At 28.4% G+C, this 20,872-nt stretch overlaps 1 protein-coding gene across 4 annotated transcripts in view; it reads left to right on the top strand.

Moving 5' to 3' along the window:
* The window catches only part of Dscam2 (Down syndrome cell adhesion molecule 2), a 111,644-nt gene that overhangs the window by 31,988 nt on the left and 58,784 nt on the right, over positions 1-20,872 (top strand). For all 4 annotated transcript variants that reach the window (XR_010334423.1, XM_064357038.1, XM_064357024.1 and 1 more), the window contains exons 2-4: positions 3,367-3,693; positions 8,494-8,655; positions 18,907-19,053. Coding sequence is in view for 3 of the 4 variants with exons in the window: in XM_064357038.1 (XP_064213108.1) it covers positions 3,367-3,693; positions 8,494-8,655; positions 18,907-19,053 (636 nt within the window). In the remaining variant the exon portion in view is untranslated. The remainder of the gene's footprint in view (positions 1-3,366; positions 3,694-8,493; positions 8,656-18,906; positions 19,054-20,872) is intronic.

Here is a 20,872-nt window from a genome sequence, read left to right as displayed (position 1 = left end):
GGGGCACCCTGTGTGTAACTCTATTTAATTTTTGATGAATGGGGCTTTATTCAAAATTTCAAGCAGCATCAAATTCCACCCTCTTCCAGGCCTCCACCAACAATAAAACAAAGAGGCGGATTTTTATTAATTCGAGCCCACAGTTTTAGAATAAGGCAGGTGTGCCTACAAGAGTTTCAACAAAAGGAAATCGGTTTCTTAAACCTCACCACTCAACGAAATGACTGTGGGGGAAGTCGATTATTTAAAGCAAGCAGCAGATCCCACTATTATATTTCATTATTCACTGTAAGCCATGATTTGTTGGGATTATATGCCGACATCTGCGATTATTCGCCAACTACAACGGCTAAATCGCTGAACAAACAGGCTTTGAAACGGATTGGATAGGTCAAGGCACCAGTTTTAACACTGATATTGGAACATGACTGTTTAACCAGAAAACTGAAAAACGGGGAATAAGACACATAAAAGCGAAAAAATGCAATAAAGTTGAAATGAAGGGCGGACACAGACGGAAATTTAATTTTATTGTCGAGAGATTAAAAGGAAGAGTTGGACGACCTTAACGTCCTCCTCTCCATTATAACACTATTTTTTTCTATTTTTTACATTGTTTCCCTCGATATTTTCTGACGCCGACGAAGGTTTTATGCCCTTAAAGTAATTATATTTTTCCATTATTACATTGACAGTTTATTATACAGGGTGGTATTCTAAAATTATTTTTTACTCTATCTCAAAAACTAATAGCATAAGTTGACGTTTCTATTTTAAAACACGTTTCCGATAGCAACGTGTTTTATTGAATTAATGTTTTTACTATTTTAAAACACGCTTCGCATAGCAACGTGTTTTAAATTAAAATGTACCAACAAAAAAATTTTTGAATAAGACTTATACGAAAACGCGTATCTAGGTACGCAACTCGCATACGCTCGTTGCATAACAACAGCCCTCGACCTTTAAGTCTGTGTTTTCTAACTCGTATTATTAATTATTATATTTTTCCCACGCATGTGAATTTTTTCAGTTTTCTACAATTTTCACTAATGAATATTATTTAATTAAAAATACTAATATTCATTAAATTAATAGTTATTTGCATACCCAAGCATTCAAATTGCTTTTTTACTACGAATTTTTGAATAAATACTTAAATAACTTAAAAGAAATAATAAATTTTCAAAATCAAGTGATTTTTTTTTAAATATAATGTGGAGAAATTTTTACATAGCAATGGACAGAAAGCTATTTTTAAAACGATAGTTACATTAACTAAACCTAGTTTCTACACAGTAGATATTGTTCTAAATCTTACAGCTTCTGTAGGCAAATTTTAGTTAAACAGTGTCGAAAACCAATTTGTTAAAAGCGGTTACAAGTTAAAAAAAATCACACTTTAATCTTTATCTGCTTTTCCACCAAAATAAACGTCCTTTCGAAATTACCAATGCAAATGAGTTTAAAACTTAAGGATGCAATTAAATACTTACTAGGTATTGTTATCGAAAAAAATATATGTATCCAAATTATTCAAAAACTTTTAAATCTTTCGTTTGAAGTTATATGTTTTTAGCGTCTTAGAAAAATTATATTCGCTGAAATTATTATAAGTGAATCATTTAATTTTATATTTCAAAAAATTATTGAAAAGTTTAGTGTCAACTGAGAAAGTATTGATAATTTTGTCTCTATTCTACCACAGAAAAAAATCCTAGAACTTCAAGAAGAAAATTAGGTTTGGAAAAATCCTAATGTCACATTTATTTTTAGTTTATTTTTTCGGTTTTTAAGTTTCGCAGACTCATTAATGTTAATGTTAATGTTAATGTTAATGTTAATGTTAATGTTAATGTTAATGTTAATGTTAATGTTAATGTTAATGTTAATGTTAATGTTAATGTTAATGTTAATGTTAATGTTAATGTTAATGTTAATGTTAATGTTAATGTTAATGTTAATGTTAATGTTAATGTTAATGTTAATGTGAATGTTAATGTTAATGTTAATGTTAACGTTAATGTTAATGTTAATGTTAATGTTAATGTTAATGTTAATGTGTTACCTTTGATTTTATTTTTCAATTTTACATTTTGTTTACGTTTTTTTATTCTTATTATTTTGTTTTTTGTAATTTTTATTAAGTTGAACAACCGAAATGTTTAGTTGTTTTTCCCTAATAAAAGACAAAAAAAGAGTTTGAGCTTTTATTTTTTGTTTTTTCTTATTTGAAATGTGCTTTGAAATATTTTACCCAATAGATACAGGGTGTCTTAACCAAAAAAAAAACATTAAAGTTTTTTCTTTCAAATGGATCACCCTAAATTGTTGGACGTAGCTCTTAACATGATTTTAATCGAAACCTGTATTGGTCTATTTTGCTTAGTTTTCAAATAATTTGAGTTTTTTTGACGCAGATACGTTTTGTTTAAAAATTTATTGCAAAAAACGATGAATTCTAGAAAAATAGGACTTTCACCACTTTAAAGGGAAAAGTTTAAACTTAAATCTGTTCCAGTTGTTTAGTAGAAAAATTAAAAAATATATGACTTGAAAAAGCTAAATTGAATACTCAATTTTTTGTTCTTGCTTCTCGAAGATTATTAAACTGTCTATCTAAAAACACAAAGTTTCAAATGCCTAAAGTTAATAACTAAGAAGATATTTCACTTTGAAAGTTAATTTTCTAAAAGTGTTTTTTCGTTATAAAAATTAAATTATTTAAAAAATAAACAAAATGGACTAGTTACAATTTATCATAAAAAAACATCAGTGTTAAAAGCTTAATCTACATTGAAAAATACAAAAATATAGCATGATCTATTTTAAAAAAACGTAAGTTTGTATTAGAGCTCATTTCGAAATTGCTTTGTATACTTGAAAATAATTTTAGGTGAGACAGAGGATTAGCATCTTCGGCTTTTGTAAAAAAAAAGATAATGTCAATAATGGACTTTTCCACATTGCTGGGACACCTTGTATTAGTTCTAATAACAATTTTTTGGAGATTTTTTCTGGTACCGGAAATAAGGACTTATTTCTTAGTTTAGTTTAGAAAAATGGCAGATTATTTCGTAATTAATAGAGACCTCTGTTCCAACTTCTCTGGAAAGTTTGATGAGAATCCGATTATTTTAGTTCGTGAAAACCGCTTGAAAGAAAAGAAAACACTACCGTTTCTGGCGAGACCGCGTCTGAACCTGGAATAATTTCGCGTTTTGCTATTGTTTAATGGAAGAATGTCGTTTCCTCATCTATTTATCAGCCCCTTTTTAAAGGAAGCCTTGTGTTGTATTTCTAAGTAATTAGTTGTCTGTTTTCTCGTTTTTCCGTTTGGTGACGCATCAATGTTTCTAATTACAGGATGTACCGAAGCCTTTGACTCACATTTACGCGGTCCGTCTTTCATAATGGAGCCACCACCGAAACTCGAATTCTCCAATTCGAGTGGAGGTTGGTTGGATTGCTCAGCTTCAGGAAACCCACAACCTTCCATTGACTGGCTTTCGGTGGACGGAACCTCCGTCGGAGACGTCGCAGGTATCAGGAAAGTGCTCAGGAACGGAACTTTATTCCTGCAGCCTTTTCCTGCGGCCGCTTACAGACAGGACATCCACAGCACGGTTTATAGGTGCGTTGCTTCGAATTCTGTTGGGAGGATCATCAGTAGAGATGTTCAGATACGAGCAGGTGAGCTAAATTTACGTTTTTTTTCTTAAATTTTTTTTTTAATAATTAGTGCCCTATTTGTAAGACCAAAGTTGTAATTTGTAATTTTTTTATGAGCAAATACAAAGTGAGAGACTGCTAAAAGTATAAGAAACCGTATTTTTATAGTATCTCAAAAAGTTGAAAATAATTACACAGAAACGAGCGTTTGCCACATACTTAATTTTCTTTTAATGCAAGTAATTTTTTTTTGTAATTTGCAGCAATTTTAATGCTTTAATAGGCATCTTAAAGCACTCAACTTCGTCAAGTGCGATGTCATAATAGTCATTATTTGACATAATGGTACATAATTTAGTTGCAGATCTGTATTGATGTGTTTTGTAAAACATTTATAAACTGTTACTAAATTTCACTAATATATAGGATGCTCAAAAACTGGCGCACCAACTCAGTGGTACGTTATTGAAAAGCAAGTACAGATTACGGGAAAAATGGAGCTACAAACTTATTGTGTTAACTTCTTTAGTTTTCATTATTTTTTTATGTTTTTATGTTTCATACCAGGTAATCGTTCCGTAACAAAACGATGAATAATTATTTTGAAATTTACTATCGGATTTTAGCAGTTTTTTTAATTTAAAAAAATTAAAATTTATCCAAAAAATCACAATGTGTAGATGTGTCAACACTGGGAATTATTTCCTAGTAAACCGTTTCAAAAATAATTTATTTTTATTGTTGCTCAAATTCTATTTCGAACATGAAATCATTTATCTAAAATTCGTTATTTATTAATAACTTTAATACAAAGATTTTTTTACTATTTTTACCTTCATATGTAACTAGTTTTCTACCACACACCATTGAGTTGGTGCGCCAGTTTTTGAGCACGCTGTATAACAAATTTATTGGTATCTGATTAATTTTGGAAAAAATCTTGGTGTTCCCGAGATGTATATGTGACGAATACAAATGGTTTTACTTTTTTAATAATATTGTAAATTGACACGGCGCTTCCACCATTTTCCGTTTTTTTTAAATTATTTTTAATTTTCTCTTAACAAAAATTGTTTTCCTGCTTTAATGGAACAATTTATAGTTGTCATAATAGTCATTATTTGACATTTTACGAAAAAAGGGAGCAAATTACAATAGTATATATTATTAATACGAGTTTTATAAACGTTCTATTATGGCATGAATGGTGTTTCACAATTAAGTCTTATAATACGAGTGTAATATCATATTTTTTCTACTTTCTGTTGTTGTTGTTGTTGTTGTTTGTTTTTGTTTAGCTTAACTTATCAAAATCTGTTCAAATTATTTTTTTTTATTTTGTTAATAATATTCGGGCTTTATCAATAAACGACTTGACGCTATTGGCAGATCACATACTAAATTACAGTGATGACTGAAAGGAGTTGCACAAAAGTTGAGGCACTTGAAGCACTCATTTCTTAAAAAAACTCGTGGCTAACTTTACTTGTTTTTATAACTAAATTCGTGCTTTAAGACTGGTTTTGTGAAACTTGTTTTTTAATATACTAATTCAGTTTTTTTTAAATAATTAATTGATATTATACTATAGACTTTATCTGAAAGTATATGCTGCTTATAAAGTGTTTTTTGTACAAAAAATACAAACAATTAATTTTTGGAGTGTGGCAGGTGCTTGAAACATTTTAAATACTTTTGTCCGATAAATTCGAAAAGTGGAGAAAAAATTAAGATCATAATAATAGCCATAAAATAATAAATCAAAATATTTAAACACTTTGCACATTTCTTAAATAAAATAGTAGTATTTTGGTTACTTTTAAAGTTATTAAAATTATTAAAAATTATTAAATTATTAGAAATATTTGTGACGCATAGAAATGATTTTATTTCATAACAAACTTCATTTCAAAATGTTTTAACTAATTAGGGTTACTTTCTACAACAAATTATATATTATTTAATATCTAATAATAAATTTAATAATAATAATATTAATATCCTGGCGCCTCCACCATTTTCCACATTTAAATTTTATATTAATTTTCTCTAAATAAAAAATGTTTTCTTGCGTTATGAACATTGGGTAGTTTCAATTCTGTATTGGTGTATTTTTCGAAACATTTATCAAGAAATGTAATGTTATTAAATTAATTAAAAAAATACAATGTACTTGTACCTTTTTTTCTACAACCAGTTGAAAAAAATTGTGATGAATTCAAAAGATTTTATTTAATGACTATCTTCATTTTAACATTCATTTTATGTTTTGCTAAGTTTGGACACTTTTCACTCTACTATTTAAAGTAAAAACTGACATATTTTTGGTTTGGCTGGATGTAGAAAAGCTGTTCTTGGTGACAATTTATAGGAGTTAAAAATTGCAATATGTTTTTCGTGGTACAAAATGACATGAGCATACACAAGTTTACGAAGAACCTGATGTTTCAAAAATTGCTAACTACACTATTATTTCACGGCAACATTAAAAAAAAATTAAATGAAGAATAAGAAACTACCAATTCAATTTCATGTGTAGTTTAATTATTTATATTTATTTTGTTTAATTATTTACTTTTAAAGTTATTAAAATTATTAAATTATTAGAAATATTTGTGACGCATAGAAATGATTTTACTCGTATTTCATAACAAACTTCTTTTCAAAATGTTTTAACTAATTAGGGTTACTTTCTACATCAAATTATATATTATTTAATATCTAATAATAAATTTAATAATAATAATATTAATATCCTGGCGCCTCCACCATTTTCCACATTTAAATTTTATATTAATTTTCTCTAAATAAAAAATGTTTTCTTGCGTTATGAACATTGGGTAGTTTCAATTCTGTATTGGTGTATTTTTCGAAACATTTATCAAGAAATGTAATGTTATTCAATTAATTAAAAAAATACACTTGTGCCATTTTTGCTAAAAGCATTTGAAAAAAATTGTGATAAATTCGAAAGATTTTATTTAATGACTATCTTTATTTTAACATTCATTTTATGTTTTGATAAATTTGGACACTTTTTACTCTTCTATTTAAAGTAAAAACTGACATATTTTTGGTTTGGCTGGATATAGAAAAGCTGTTCTTGGTGACAATTTATTTAATTTAAATTTAAAAACAACTAGAAGTGGGTATATTTTATGCGCTTATAGATAAATACAATCTAACAAACTGCAGAAACTTGCGAATTTGATGTCAAAAATGATAAGAAAGACAGAATTTTCCTGGTACAAAATGACATGAGCGTACACAAGTTTACAAAGAACCTAATGTTTCAAAAATCGCTAACTACACTATTATTTCACGACAACATTGAAAAAAAAAATAAATGAAGAATAAGAAACTACCAACTCAATTTCTTGTGTTGTTTAATTATTTATTCAGCGTACTCAAAAACTGGCGCACCAACTCAATGGTGTGTGGTAGAGAACTGGTTACATATAAAGGTAAAAATAGTAAAAAAATTCTTTGTATGAAAGTTATTGATAAATAACGGATTTTAGATAAATGATATGTGGCAACGTTGTATAAAAGTCATGATCACAATAGAATTTGATCAACATTAAAAATAAATTATTTTTGAAACGGTTTCCTAGGAAATAATTCCCAGTGTTGGCACATCTACACATTGTGATTTTTTGGATGAATTTTAATTTTTTTAAATTAAAAAAACTGCAAAAATCCGATAGTAAATTTAAAAATAATTATTCATCGTTTTGTTAGGGAACGATTACCTTGTGTGAAGCATAAAAACATTAAAAAATAATGAAAACTAAAAAAGTTAACACAATAAGTTTGTAGCTTCAGATTTTTTAAAATATGACTAGGAATTTTTTCAACATTTTTCCCGTAATCTGCACTTACTTCTCAATAACGTACCACTGAGTTGGTGGTGTATAAGCAGTAAATGAGAAAAAGTGTTTTTTAGCAGTTATTTTTATTTTACATCTGAAATAAGTCGATATAAATAGGTATCTATTGTAAAAAAACATGAATCAATTGGGAAACAGTAATATGTATACAGAAAAACAAGCCCTCATTAAAAAAATCCAAAAATGTAAAAATTTTGCACCGCCTTTTTGTTATGTAAACTTTGAAAAGAAGTACTTAAAAGAGTTAATAATGCGTTTTTAGACGAATTTTTAGACGCTGAAGTGGAGGTTGGACCTCAATATCGCAAAAAGTAGTCAATGTTCGGATAAAGCAAGTTGATTTATTTTGACTTCCTTTGAGCTTTACTGTCATAAAACACACATTTTTATTGGGTAAAATGTCTTTAGTTAATAATTCAATAATCTGTTCATTCGTTAACACTTTTCTTGCTGCTTTGTCATTACCAACCCCAACATATTCCTCAAAATTGTCACATTTTGTTTGTTTTTTTGTTACAAGCGGGTTCGTTATAACCGAATAACAAATAACTGACAAATTACATAAAATAGTCGCACGAAAATTGGGAGAAGTTTGATGTAAAGGTTCAAAATCCGCAGAAATGTTGGTCCACCCTGTACATGTGTTGATTACGCCACACAAAGGCCCGAGCATATTGTAGTGTGTGTTTCCCCGGCATTCCTCGCTGTATTGAATAGACCACATGCGAATGGGCGAAACCGTAATCAAAGTCCATGCTATCATAAATTATGAACCACACACTGCAACTACATTTGCTTGTTCGGTCAATAAGAGGACGCGCTACTTTACCTCACTTGAATCATTCAATTTTATGACGGATGCTTTCGTGCGAATCCTCCGCTGCTCCAAGAAAAAATTCAATTTAATGCGATTACTTTTTTATTGTTTCAGTGGTTGCACAAACGTTTAGGGTGGAGGTGGAAGTTACCGGTGCGGCTAGGGGATGTACAGCAGTGTTAAAATGTATAATACCACCGTTTGTTAAAGACTTAGTTCGGATTATTTCGTGGATTCAAGAACCAACTTTTTTTATTTACCCGTCGCTGCAAGGAGGTAAGTAATTTAACTATTCTAAATCTAATAAAACTTTATGGTAGGTGTTCTTGGCGAAAAGTATCGTTTTCATTAAATTTATGAAGGTTCAAGCGTTGATAGTAAAAGCGTAATGCGCTCTTAATACGTTATTTAAGGCCAGGAAACAGTGTAAAAATTTAAATCACTTTAAAGTTTTTTTTTTATTAAGAAATTAGTGAAGCAAGGTGTTATATAAATCCAATATCTGATATAAAGTTTTGATCCGATTATAATTTTAATTTGTTAGAAGATTTCGAGTAACGATACTGATCTCATCTAAAATTCCAATTTGTTTAATAATCTCTATGCCTTTCGGAATTTTAATCCTTGAGGAATTAGACTAAATGTCCTCAAATTTAACTTCTAAATTATTCCTGCATAGGCGTCTGCATAGGCGTCTAATTTTAGAAATGAACGGGGAAAATATGATATACAGGATGTTCCAGAGAGTTAAAAAAATTGGAGACGCAAAATTAAAAAAAATTGTTCTATCAACTTAACTTAACTTTAACGAAATGCTCGGAAATATTACAGTTTTTGTTAAAAATCGCCGTTTGGTTTAATATAAAACTTACTAACACTTATAACTGCAGTAATTAAAAGTAATGTCCGTTCTGATTAGTTAATACGTTTCAATAAAGCAACACATTTCGCAAATGTGGCTCAAGACGTTTGGAGCAATTATTCCCTCCAGAGGCCACGAGAATGTAACTTATATTATGGTCCTGCAACCATGAAAACCACTGCACGTTAAACTCACATTAACCAAATGATAGTTTCTAAAGTCAACTTTGGAAAATGGTCCACGAAGATACGGTGACAAAATAAAAAGTTTCAGCACTTTTAACATCGTGCTACAAAATACACCCAAAAGCAATAAAAGTGTTTGCATTATTTATTTTATTCCCCCAATTTACGGTGTGGAAAAGTTTTTTTATTTTTTACAAGGCGTTTGAGACACGCTTTGGTGGCGAGAAGTGAAATCAAACGAAGTATCGGAGTTTTAACTAAATTATCCCGGCGCCTCCACCATTTTTTAATTTGCTGGTGTTTGTTTAAAAATTGTTTTATTTATATTTAATGGGACATAGGTTAGTTGCAGATCTGTATTGATGTGTTTTTTAAAACATTTATAAACTGTTACTAAATTTCACTAATGTATAACAAATTTATTGCTATCTAATTAATTTTGAAAAAAAAAATCTTGGTGCTATATATGTGACGAATACAAATGGTTGTTAAACCAACTTTGGTTACTGTTTGTAACAATTTATTGATTAATAATTTAACAATATTTAATAATATTGTAAATTGACACGGCGCCTCCACCATTTTCCGTTTTTTAAAATTATTTTTAATTATTTCTAAACAAAAATTGTTCTCCTGCTTAAATGGCACAATTTATAGTTGTAGTAACTGATAAGTTGTTTGAAGCCTATATAAAATAAATAAAATAAAAGTATTATTATCTAATTAATTTAAATAATATTCTGGCGCCTCCACCATTTTTATTATTTTTTTCAAATTTAATTGTAATTGATAATAGTTATCGTTAATGAAACATTGTATAGTTGTTATACTGTATTAATGTTGTTTATTAACGAATTTATTGTTATCTAATTATTTTAAAAATATATTCTTGTGCATTTTACCATCTTTACATTTCCATTGTATTTTAAAGATGAATCAAAAATAATGCAAACGTTTTGGTCTTTTCAAAGGAAAAAAATAAGAAGAAGAAAAAGAAAAAAGAAAGAAAAAGAAATAAGAATTTTTTGTAGCTGCATGTTTTGTCTTTTTGCTATGTGGCTATCTTCAGGTATCAATTTTGAGTTCACCTTTTTCATGTAAGTCAAATTTGACGCTTGAAGATGGTAAGTGGTCGAAACATGTTGCAAATAAACTTAAAACTTGAGAGGAAGAACCAAAACGTTGGTGTTATTTTTTATTCACCTTTACATAACAGTTCTTACAATAAAAAATTCTTGTTTTATTGGAACATTGTAAAGTTGCAGTTCTGTATTTATGTATTTTTTAAAACAAATATCAATAAACGTGTTATCTAATTAATTTCAGAAAAATGTTTAGGCGCATTTACAATTTTTTCAGAAAGTTTTTTTTAGAAACGGACGGTTTTATTTAATTTTAGTAACTAACTTTATTTTACATGTTTTAACCAGTTTGGATCATTTTCTATAGCAGATTATTGTTTTTAAATAAATGATAGATTAGACCGACGCATCCACCATTTTTTACATTTTATTTTATTTATTGGAACATTGTATATTTTTAGCTCTGTATTGAAATGTTTTTTTGAAGCACTTATCAAGAAATGTAATATGATCTAATTAACTAAAAAAAATTTCGGCGTCTTTACTATTTTTTCTAAAATATTTGTGATGAATTTGTTCGGAATTATTAATAACTAACTTTATTTTAACATGTTTTAATCGATTTGGACATTTTCTCCAACAAATTATTATTTATTGAATTAATATTATAGTTTATCTCGGCGCCTACACTATGTTTTACTTAAAATTTTAATTTAATTTTGTCAATATAAAAAAGTTTTCTTGTTTTAATGGAATATTGTATTTATGTAGTTCTGTATTGAAGTGTTATTTCAAGCACTGACCAATAAATGTGGTGTTATTTAATTAATTTAAAATATATTTCGGCGCTTCCACCATTTTTCCAAAAACTACTAGAAATATTGAACACAAATGTTTTTTTAATAACTGACTTGATTTCAATATGTTTTAACCAATTTGGGTCATTTTCTATCGCAAACTATTAGTTATCCAATATTATTACTGTTCCGGCGCCTCCAACATTTTTCACATTTATTTTTTAATTAGCTAATAAAACCAGTTGGGAATGTTTGTAGTAGATAGGTAATGTTTTATTTCATAATATCTTCACTTTAATAAATTTAACCAATCTGAATCATGTTCGATAACAATTTATTTAATAAAAAATTATAGATTAACCTGGCGCCTCCGCCATTTTTACATTATTTTTTTAATTAGCCAACAAAACCAATTGGGAATGTTTGTAATAGATTGGTAAGGTTTTATTTCATAATTAATTCACTTTAATAAATTTCACCAATCTGAATCATGTTCGATAACAATTTATTTAATAAAAAATAATAGATTAACCCGGCGCCTCCACCATTTTTACATAATTTTTTTTAATTAGCCAACAAAACCAATTGGGAATGTTTGGAATAGATTGGTAAGGTTTTATTTCATAATTACTTCACTTTAATAAATTTAACCAATCTGAATCATGTTCGATAACAATTTATTTAATAAAAAATTATAGATTAACCCGGCGCTTCCTCCATTTTTACATTATTTTTTTAATTAGCCAACAAAACCAATTGGGAATGTTTGTAATAGATTGGTAAGGTTTTATTTCATAATTACTTCACTTTAATAAATTTAACCAATCTGAATCATGTTCGATAACAATTTATTATTTATTTAATAAAAAATTATAGATTTACCCGGCGCCTCCACCATTTTTTACGTTTATCATTTTATTTGAATTTCGTTCAAATAAAACTGTTTCCTTGCCTTAACCATAGAAATGATTGAATTAATTACTCTGAACTCTGAATAACTGGAATCCACTCGATCATTTATTTGAAAATAATTAAAAGCGTCTCGTTAGTCTCGCTACTTGAACGCATTTTCTCTCTTCATACTTTAAGTATATGAGAATGTTTTTCTCATTTCACGACACGATCAATATTTATTGCAACATAGGTAACCCTATGTTGGGTTTAAATGGCTTGGCAGGAGGGATTAATTACCTCAAAATACGACTTCCTTGGTCCTTAAACACAGAGGCTGCCATTTTCCTTGTGAGAAATTGTAGCAGTTTAATCATCACCCGGAAGTTTTGATTAAAATGGATCCGGTAACATGTAAAGCAATATTTTCCGTCCTAATTTTTATCTTTGCTGCTTTTACTCTTGGGGCAGGTTTAGAGCCGGAAGGACAAAGCACGAAACGACACCGCAGTGTTGAATTTTCGTTATGGTCCTTTGTGCTTTCACACGAATAGTTATGTCTTAGTTTTGTAAAAGTTCGGACGCTGTTTAATTCTGTTTATTGTTAAAGCCACAGTTTTACAACCGACGATCCATCACGTTGTTCCGCCGAAAAGTTACATTCACACTCTGAGTGTTTCTGAAGTAATAGCATCCGTCAAATGTTGGATTTTTTGTTATTCCGCTTCCTACACTGTTATTAATTCATTTATCAAAGTGTGTCCGACTAGTCATGAAAACTGAAATGACTTCAGGAATTTGATAGATGCCATTTTAATAAAACTTTGCGGTATAATAAAAATGTGATCTAATTTAGAGATGAATTTGCATGAAAACACACTTTTGGTTTGTTAAAACCTTATCAGATTATTTAACTGTGTAACCCGTTTCATATTTGGCGTTTTGCGCTTTTATCTATCATGTGATACAACAAAAACTTTAATTTGTACAGTTATGTGTAGAGATCGGATTTTAGAAAACTTTTCTAACACGCAGTTTTTTTTTAATTTTGCATCCTTTTTATTTTCCCTAAATTCTTAAATTAATTTATTGCATTCTAAATGAATTTTAGAGCTTCTACAGAACGGTGTTTAAATTTCGTAATTTAAAATAAGATGTTTTTATCATTTTTTTAAATATCTAGATCATCATTATATTAAATTATTCAATTTTATAGTTATTTTATTTCACATCTAAAGATTTTTAGTTTTTAAATTTTCCCATTTATTTTCTCAATTTTTACTGTTTTATCTTATTAATATCCTTACTTTGCAGTTTCTGATTTTTTTATTATCACTCTTTTAGTCACATAGAATTTTAAACTTATTGTTTTTTAGTTTTTTTTTGTATTCCAGTTGATAAGTTTTTTAGCTTTTTAGTTTCTTAGTATTGTCTTTTTATTCAGCATCTAATGTTTCAATTTATTAGTATTTCTCTTTTCCAGTTCTATAGTTTCTTCAATTTCTCAGTTTTTTAGTCGATTAGTTTTTTAGAATTTCTATCTCAAATTGTTTTAGTTTCCCAGCTTTAAAAGTTCCTTTGTCAGTGTTTGAACCTTTAATTTTTTAAAGTATGCATGCTTTAATTTTGTATTAAAATATTTTATAATTTTAAACAATTTCTATATCATAAAATTTTTGTATCAGCTTTGATTTTGGAATAAAAAAGTAATTAACGTACAAGTGGCAAAACTAGTGTTCGCCAGTTGTTAATTTTGATTTTAAAATTTTATTTATATAATAAAAACTAACTTAAATAGACTATTTTATACACATTTAAAGCGAAATTTCGTTTTGTGAGAAAAACCGGGCCTCAAACCAGTTCACTGGTGTCTCATTTGCCCCAGGAATGAGTGAATTGGCCAATAAAAAAAATTAATAAAAAATCTAGTCAAAATTACCAGATTGTAATACCTGATTTCTGTTTGTGTACAACCTTTTTTAAAACCTAATACATTTTTTAACTGCCAAAAAGTCCGGTCTCTTGTTATGTAAATATGAAAAATACAAGAAAAATATTTAGCAAAAAATTCAAATTTTTATGCAAGAGATCAACTCTTGCTGTGAAATTTTGAACGTATGTTGATTTCTTACGATTACTAATTCTGACGTTGGAGAAAATCGTAAGTAGCTCGTTTGACATTTCAACAGAATAAAACGATAACCTATCAAAAAAATAAAAATTTAGCAATCTAATTTCCATAGCAAGAGTTGACCTAAAGAATATATATTTTTTCAAATATATTTTTTTAAAGTTTCTATTTGTGGTAAAACTAGTATTGAATTTCTATTTCTTACCGAACCATGATTTTTGAGGTAAATTTTTCGTTAAAAAATTTCGTGTAAGACAAACCTAAAATTAGCTTTTTTCTCGTTAATTTTAATTCCTCGTTTAATATTCCCCGACATGACCTTAAAGCGAAAATAATTCAAACAGCGTCGATAATTTAGCTTCGATTCTGAAATAATCGCGAAGCTTTTAAGACTATAATGTATAAGCAAATTTATCTTGCTGTAAAGTCCTTAATTTCAATTTAATTTCATCCGACAAAGAACTCTTATTAATTTAAGCTGTCAGCGTGAATTTGTTGATGGAATTATTAATGACAATAATCAAATTAACGCAATTTACACCGACTTCTGGAAAATTGATCCCTGTAAATTCTCAAACAACCAACACAAGTTAATTTGGAGACGTGTATTAACACTTCTCCTCACTGTTGACTTTAGCAAATCTCTTTCTATGTCTGTAAGTCGGTTTTGGCTCCGATTTTAATCCGAATTTGCATCTCTTGTGGCTCAACGTTCTATTAGTGTGTCCAGTGGGTATTGATCAGTCATGATTAAAACAGTCCTTGCAGATGGTGTTTGTTCTAGACGTTCCAGTTTCAGAGGCGGATGTTATTAAACATTCGGTTATACAAACGCGGTCAAAACAAATTTCTGTTTTTCTGAAACCAAATAAAAAATTACTACGTTCTTTACTGTCATGTAAAGAATTTTTAGAGAATATTAGTATAAAACAATGCTAAAGTTTGAACATTTTGGAAAAATTGTAGACGAAACTATAAAAGAATTTTTAAAAGACGCAAATTGAAAGAAAATTTGTAGAATGTAAAAGAAGCGTTTATAATAGTTTGTTGTTATACGAGTTTAAAAGACTTTCTATTGTGGCACGAATGGTTTTGGAGCACGACGAAGGAGTGCCACAATTATGTTTTAGAAAACGAGTGTAATATACTGTTTTTTTTACTTTCTATTATTTAAACTCTACTCTGCGTTGTTTCAAAATAATTTTTTCATAGTTTTGTTTTTTTAACATTGTTTCTAAGGTCTTGTCTCCAAAAGTTTTTGTTCTTCGACATTATTAAAATTTACGGTTTTTCTCCTGTGTAAAGAAGTTGTGACAACTGTTTGGCGAAAAATATAGAGTATCCTATTTAAAAAGACATAAGTTTGTATTGTAGTAACACCCTGTACAATTGAAAATAATTTTAGGTGAGGCAGGGGGTTAGTATCTACAGTTTTTGGAAAAAAATTCTAACATTTAATGAACTTTTCCAACTAGCTGGGACACTCTATTATATAAGACTCTGTCTGTGTATAAGACAAATATAAAAAAATAAAGAGGTTTGTTGGAAGTTAAATAACTTAAAAATTTAAATTGGAATCAATGCTAAATTAGAAAAGATTTTTACGAAGCATGATTGTGAATAGTTGGCAATGCTGGATTAGATGCCAGCAGACGGCTCTTTATCACAAAATACAGTTATCTTTGGGACCTAATTAAAAGCGTCTATTATTACTCCAGGGGACACTATTCTCCGGCTTTTCCCTAAAGATTTCCGAGATAAGTTAGCGCAGAAACCTTCCAGTCCAGAGTGTATAAAGACATAAAATGCCAACATGTTAAGAGGTACTTATAGATAAAATATGATGTTGCTTGGAATCCTTATTCGATAACTTATTTTTGCGATTGTGTGGTTAAATTGGAGCTAAATCAGTTTTAACAAATTAGAAATTAACAAACGATTATCACTACGAAAAATTTATCGCAAAAACTAATAAAGTTCTTGGCTGTTTTAAGAGATGTGGGAAAATTTAAAAAATATTTCAACACGAAAAACTTTGTTTGTTACACTTGTTCTGTGTGATTCTTTTAGGGCTTACATTAGAAACATTTTAACTTCTAATAGCTAGAGCTTTAAAATTTTGTACACGATCCAAATCGACTATTCTAAGTTCAAAATGGCTGAGCAAAATTTATTTTCAAAATGGCTGACCTTTCGGAACTACAAAGAATTGTCGTCAAGTTTTTTTTGCATATTTGAATTCACCTTCTCAAGTTGAGTAAAATTTAGTAAGTTGTTGGAAGTTATCTCTCATAGTTTTTAACGTTTGTCAATTTTTTAATACAAATTTTCATTTACAAGGGTTTATTTGAAATATCCCAGATCTTGAACCCTTTGCGATAAGTGAATAATTTTTTTCGTATTAGATAACCAAAGATTCGAAGAGTCTTCCAGAATTTTTAAAATTGTCATCTGGCAAAATTCAAGGCTAGTATGATTTTTCCAAAATAGTTATAAAAAAACTGCTATAACTTAGTTTATTCAAATGCAACGGTCATATTTTCTTAACGGCAATCAAAAGAACATCGATATTTATGGTAACTTTTATCAATATACGTCCTATACCTATCTATTACAGTTTTTGAAAAAAATCGCCAAAAACGGATTTTATTTCGTAATTTTCGTAGTCCTTGTAAAATGGTAACAATTGCCAAACTTTATTATTTTATTTAATTTTTAGTTGGTTTATTATTGAATGAGCAATAAAACAATAATATTTAATTATAGTTTATTATAGCTTAGTAAAGTAACTCAGTTAGTCTGTCATCAAATTTTAAACTTCTTGAATGAAAATTATGAACAAATATAACATTTCTTTTAATTAATAGCACAATTTTATCGTATTTTTCAAAAGTTTACTTGATTAAAAATGAAAATAATGAGCCAAAATTCTGTTTTTTGTGATTACTTGAATTACTGTAAGAGATAGATGTGGAGATGTTAATAAAGTCTGCATTTTTTATTGGCATTGAAAAAACTGAGTCATTTTATTTGAAAAAACTGTTTAATAATAATTTTTTAAACATTATTTTCAAAAAATCATAGTAACCTTGCAATTTGACAGATGACAACCGTCGAGACTTGAGAACACCCTTTAAACCTTTGGCTATCAAACGCAAAAAAAATTATTCACTTATTGTAAAAGGTTCACGAGTTGTAATATTTTAAATAAACCTGTGCAAATGAAAATATGTATAAAAAAATTGACATACGTCAAAAACTATGACAGATAAGTACTAATAAATAGAGTATATTTTACTTAGTTTTAAGAGAAGAATTCAAAAATACAATACAAATGGGTGGTAACTATCCAAAATTTCAAAGTTGGCGCCAATTTCTCGTATTTCCGGAAATTCAGCCATTTTGAAAATAATTTAATTGAACTCAAAATGATCGCTTTAGATTGTATACAAAATCCTCAAGCTCTAGCTATATTACATTATATATTATATATTCTATATTCTATATTATATATAATATATTATATATTATATATTATATATTATATATTATATATTAATCATATAATTATATGTTATAATATTATTATTATTAATAAATCAAGGACCGAATTTTACGTCTAAAAACGTGTGGCGCAATAAATATTTTGTGGACAAAGACTTGGCTTCACAGTTATTTACTTTTCCGAGTAAGGGATTATGCCAGCTGTCTGCGAAAAATTGTATAAATTTTTTGTATGAAAAAATTGACATACGTCAAAAACTATGACAGATAAGTACTAATAAATTACATAATAAAGTACATTTTACTTAGTTTTAAGAGAAGAATCCAAAAATACAATACAAATGGGTGGTAACTTAGCAAAATTTCAAAGTTGGCGCCAATTTCTCGTATTTCCGGAAATTCAACCATTTTGATAATAATTAGTTGAACTCAAAATGGTCGCTTTAGATTGTATACAAAACCTTAAATCTCTAGCTGTATTACGTTATATATTATATATTATATATTATATATTATATATTATATATTATATATTATATATTATATATTATATATTATATATTATATATTATATATCTATTATTATTAATAATTCGAAGACTGGACTTTACGTCTAAAAACGTGTGGTGCAATGAACGTTTTGTGGTCGGAGTACAAACCTTCACGCCTCTCAATTATTTATAGCACTATTTACTTTTCTCTAAATTAGCGCCGATTTTTCCGGGGATTTCTCCAAGTGCATTTTCGTTTCTATCACACTTATTAGGATTTATCGCCGGGTAAATCTTGGCAAATGATTGTTTCTTAGACACACAAAAAGACCTCAAACTTTTTCCTGTCCACAAAATTTACTCGAATGGAGAGAGAATTATTCGTGTCTTCGGATGTTGGAAATGTTGGCAGTTTTTTTCACGTCAAAATAAGCGCGTTCTAACTTATTATCATTCATAGCCAGGCCTCGGAAGGCTATAAAAATCTGTTGAATGCATCAGTTATCGTAATCGAGATTATCCACTTTCTTAAAGGATCAAGTTGATTTATTGAGAATTGGCTGCATTTATTTCATTTTTTTCAGATGGAAAATTTCATCAGCTACCATCGGGGGAGCTTTTAATACACAATTTAGAATTCAGCGACCAATTCCCAACATATCGGTGTCGGACAATGCACCGCTTGAGCAGACAAGTTATTGTAAGCAGTCCTGCCAACGTCAGAATAATCGGTAAGTAATTTTTTTTTCTTCCAAATTTTTCTTTGGGTAATTAAGATACATTGTTATCTGAAAAACAATACACTTTTGTGAAATTTCAGCCTGTATTAATAAACCTCCCAGTCTTTGATTCAATATCAGCGAGACTTTATTGAAACCAAAAAAGTGCAGCAACAAAAAGGTGAACTTTCCTAACCTTTGTTACAAACTGTAATGTCTTTCCAAAGCAATTATGTACACAAAAGGCACAAATAAAGCAAAACGCTTTGGGTAATAGTTTGTGACAAGGGATTGACTGTGTTAACAACTCGTGGACTGAAAAGGAAGAAAAAAAACTAGGGTGAAATGGTTTACAAGACGCAATATGAATTCAACATGATTTTGTATTTATCGGCCGTTTCTGAAGCATTCAAGGATTTTCCTTTGAAAATGCTTGTCTCTATCAGGCACCGTTTGAAAATTGTTTTAAAAATCTTGAAGGGAAAGGTCTGATAACTCGCAGTTTTTTAACTAACCGCGGCATTTAAACAAAAAACCGTTATGATCTTTACAATTTACATAATATTTTAATTAATATATGGTAAAAAATTTACCAAAATCATTTGAAAAAATTAATTCAAATAAGAAATTTAAGGATTTTGTAAACCAAATATTGTTCTTTCTGGAAAATGACACAGAACTGGAACATGTTATAAATATTTTTTTTATTTTTTAACCAGTTTAAAAGAAAAATAGTTTTAAACCTGTTCAGGAAAATCTCATAAAAATATTTAACATATTAAAAAAAAGGTAAATATAACATCGATTTTTTGGCCTAGTTTTGAGTAAATTGAGCTTTAAAATAACACTCAATTTTTGATCTAATCTTGATTAATTTGTGGCTGACAAAAAAAAGAAAAAAATTGTCATTTTTTACTTGATGTATTTATTATTTTTTCAGTCTTCATTGAAAACAAAAAAATACTTGTGCCATCGAAAGACTCTAAAATAACGTCGTGTTTGACCAAATTTGTGGATTTTTTGGTTTATTTCAGACAAAATAAATCTAAAGCAAATTTAACTTCATTTGCTTTGTAATTGCACTGTAATTGTAATTGTAATTGTAATGGAATTTTGAGTTGAAAAAATGTTAGAATCAACAAAAAACACTTACTTTTGTCCTGATTTATTGATTTTGTTTCAACCAGTTCAACAATATTTCGAAAAACGATCGAAAAAAAATTAATATAATGTCGGATTTGATGAAATTTTTGGCTTATTTTTGACGAAATTAAACTTTAGAACAGCAAAATAACAACTGAGATAGTTGGAGTCTTGAAAAGTTACAACTTCAATGTTAAAACTTAGGAATTTTAAAGAAATACAGTCACAATACGCCTATAAATCCTACTGACTGCACCATTTATTCTTGTAATAAAATAGACTTTACTTTTTGAATTCATAACAATTGATAAGTTAATACACCAAGGACGAGCCGTATAAAAAATTAATCATCTTACTTCTGACTTAAACCTTTAACAACAATTCTAGTAACAATCGTCGCTAAGGATTTAAACCAGGATTAAAGATTAATTTTTTGTACAACTCGACCTAATCTTATTTTAATTCATATGTAAATTATTACTGTAATCAAGTTAAAGTATGTTTTTTAACCAATTGTTTATCTGTATATATCCTACTGACTGCGCCAATTATTTTAGAAAAAAAAACAATCTATGTTTTCTATTGAATTTTTATGTAAAATCCTAATTTGAACAAGTTGGACTTTTAAAAAGTTGCAATTTCAACGTTGAAATTTAAGAACACAATGACAATACTTCTATAAATCCTA

The sequence above is a fragment of the Tribolium castaneum genome, chromosome 1 (genome assembly GCF_031307605.1).
Source record: "Tribolium castaneum strain GA2 chromosome 1, icTriCast1.1, whole genome shotgun sequence".
NCBI classification, from domain to species: domain Eukaryota; kingdom Metazoa; phylum Arthropoda; class Insecta; order Coleoptera; family Tenebrionidae; genus Tribolium; species Tribolium castaneum.
The sequence above is the reverse complement of the archived record's forward strand: the minus strand, read 5'-3'. Positions and strand labels throughout refer to the sequence as shown.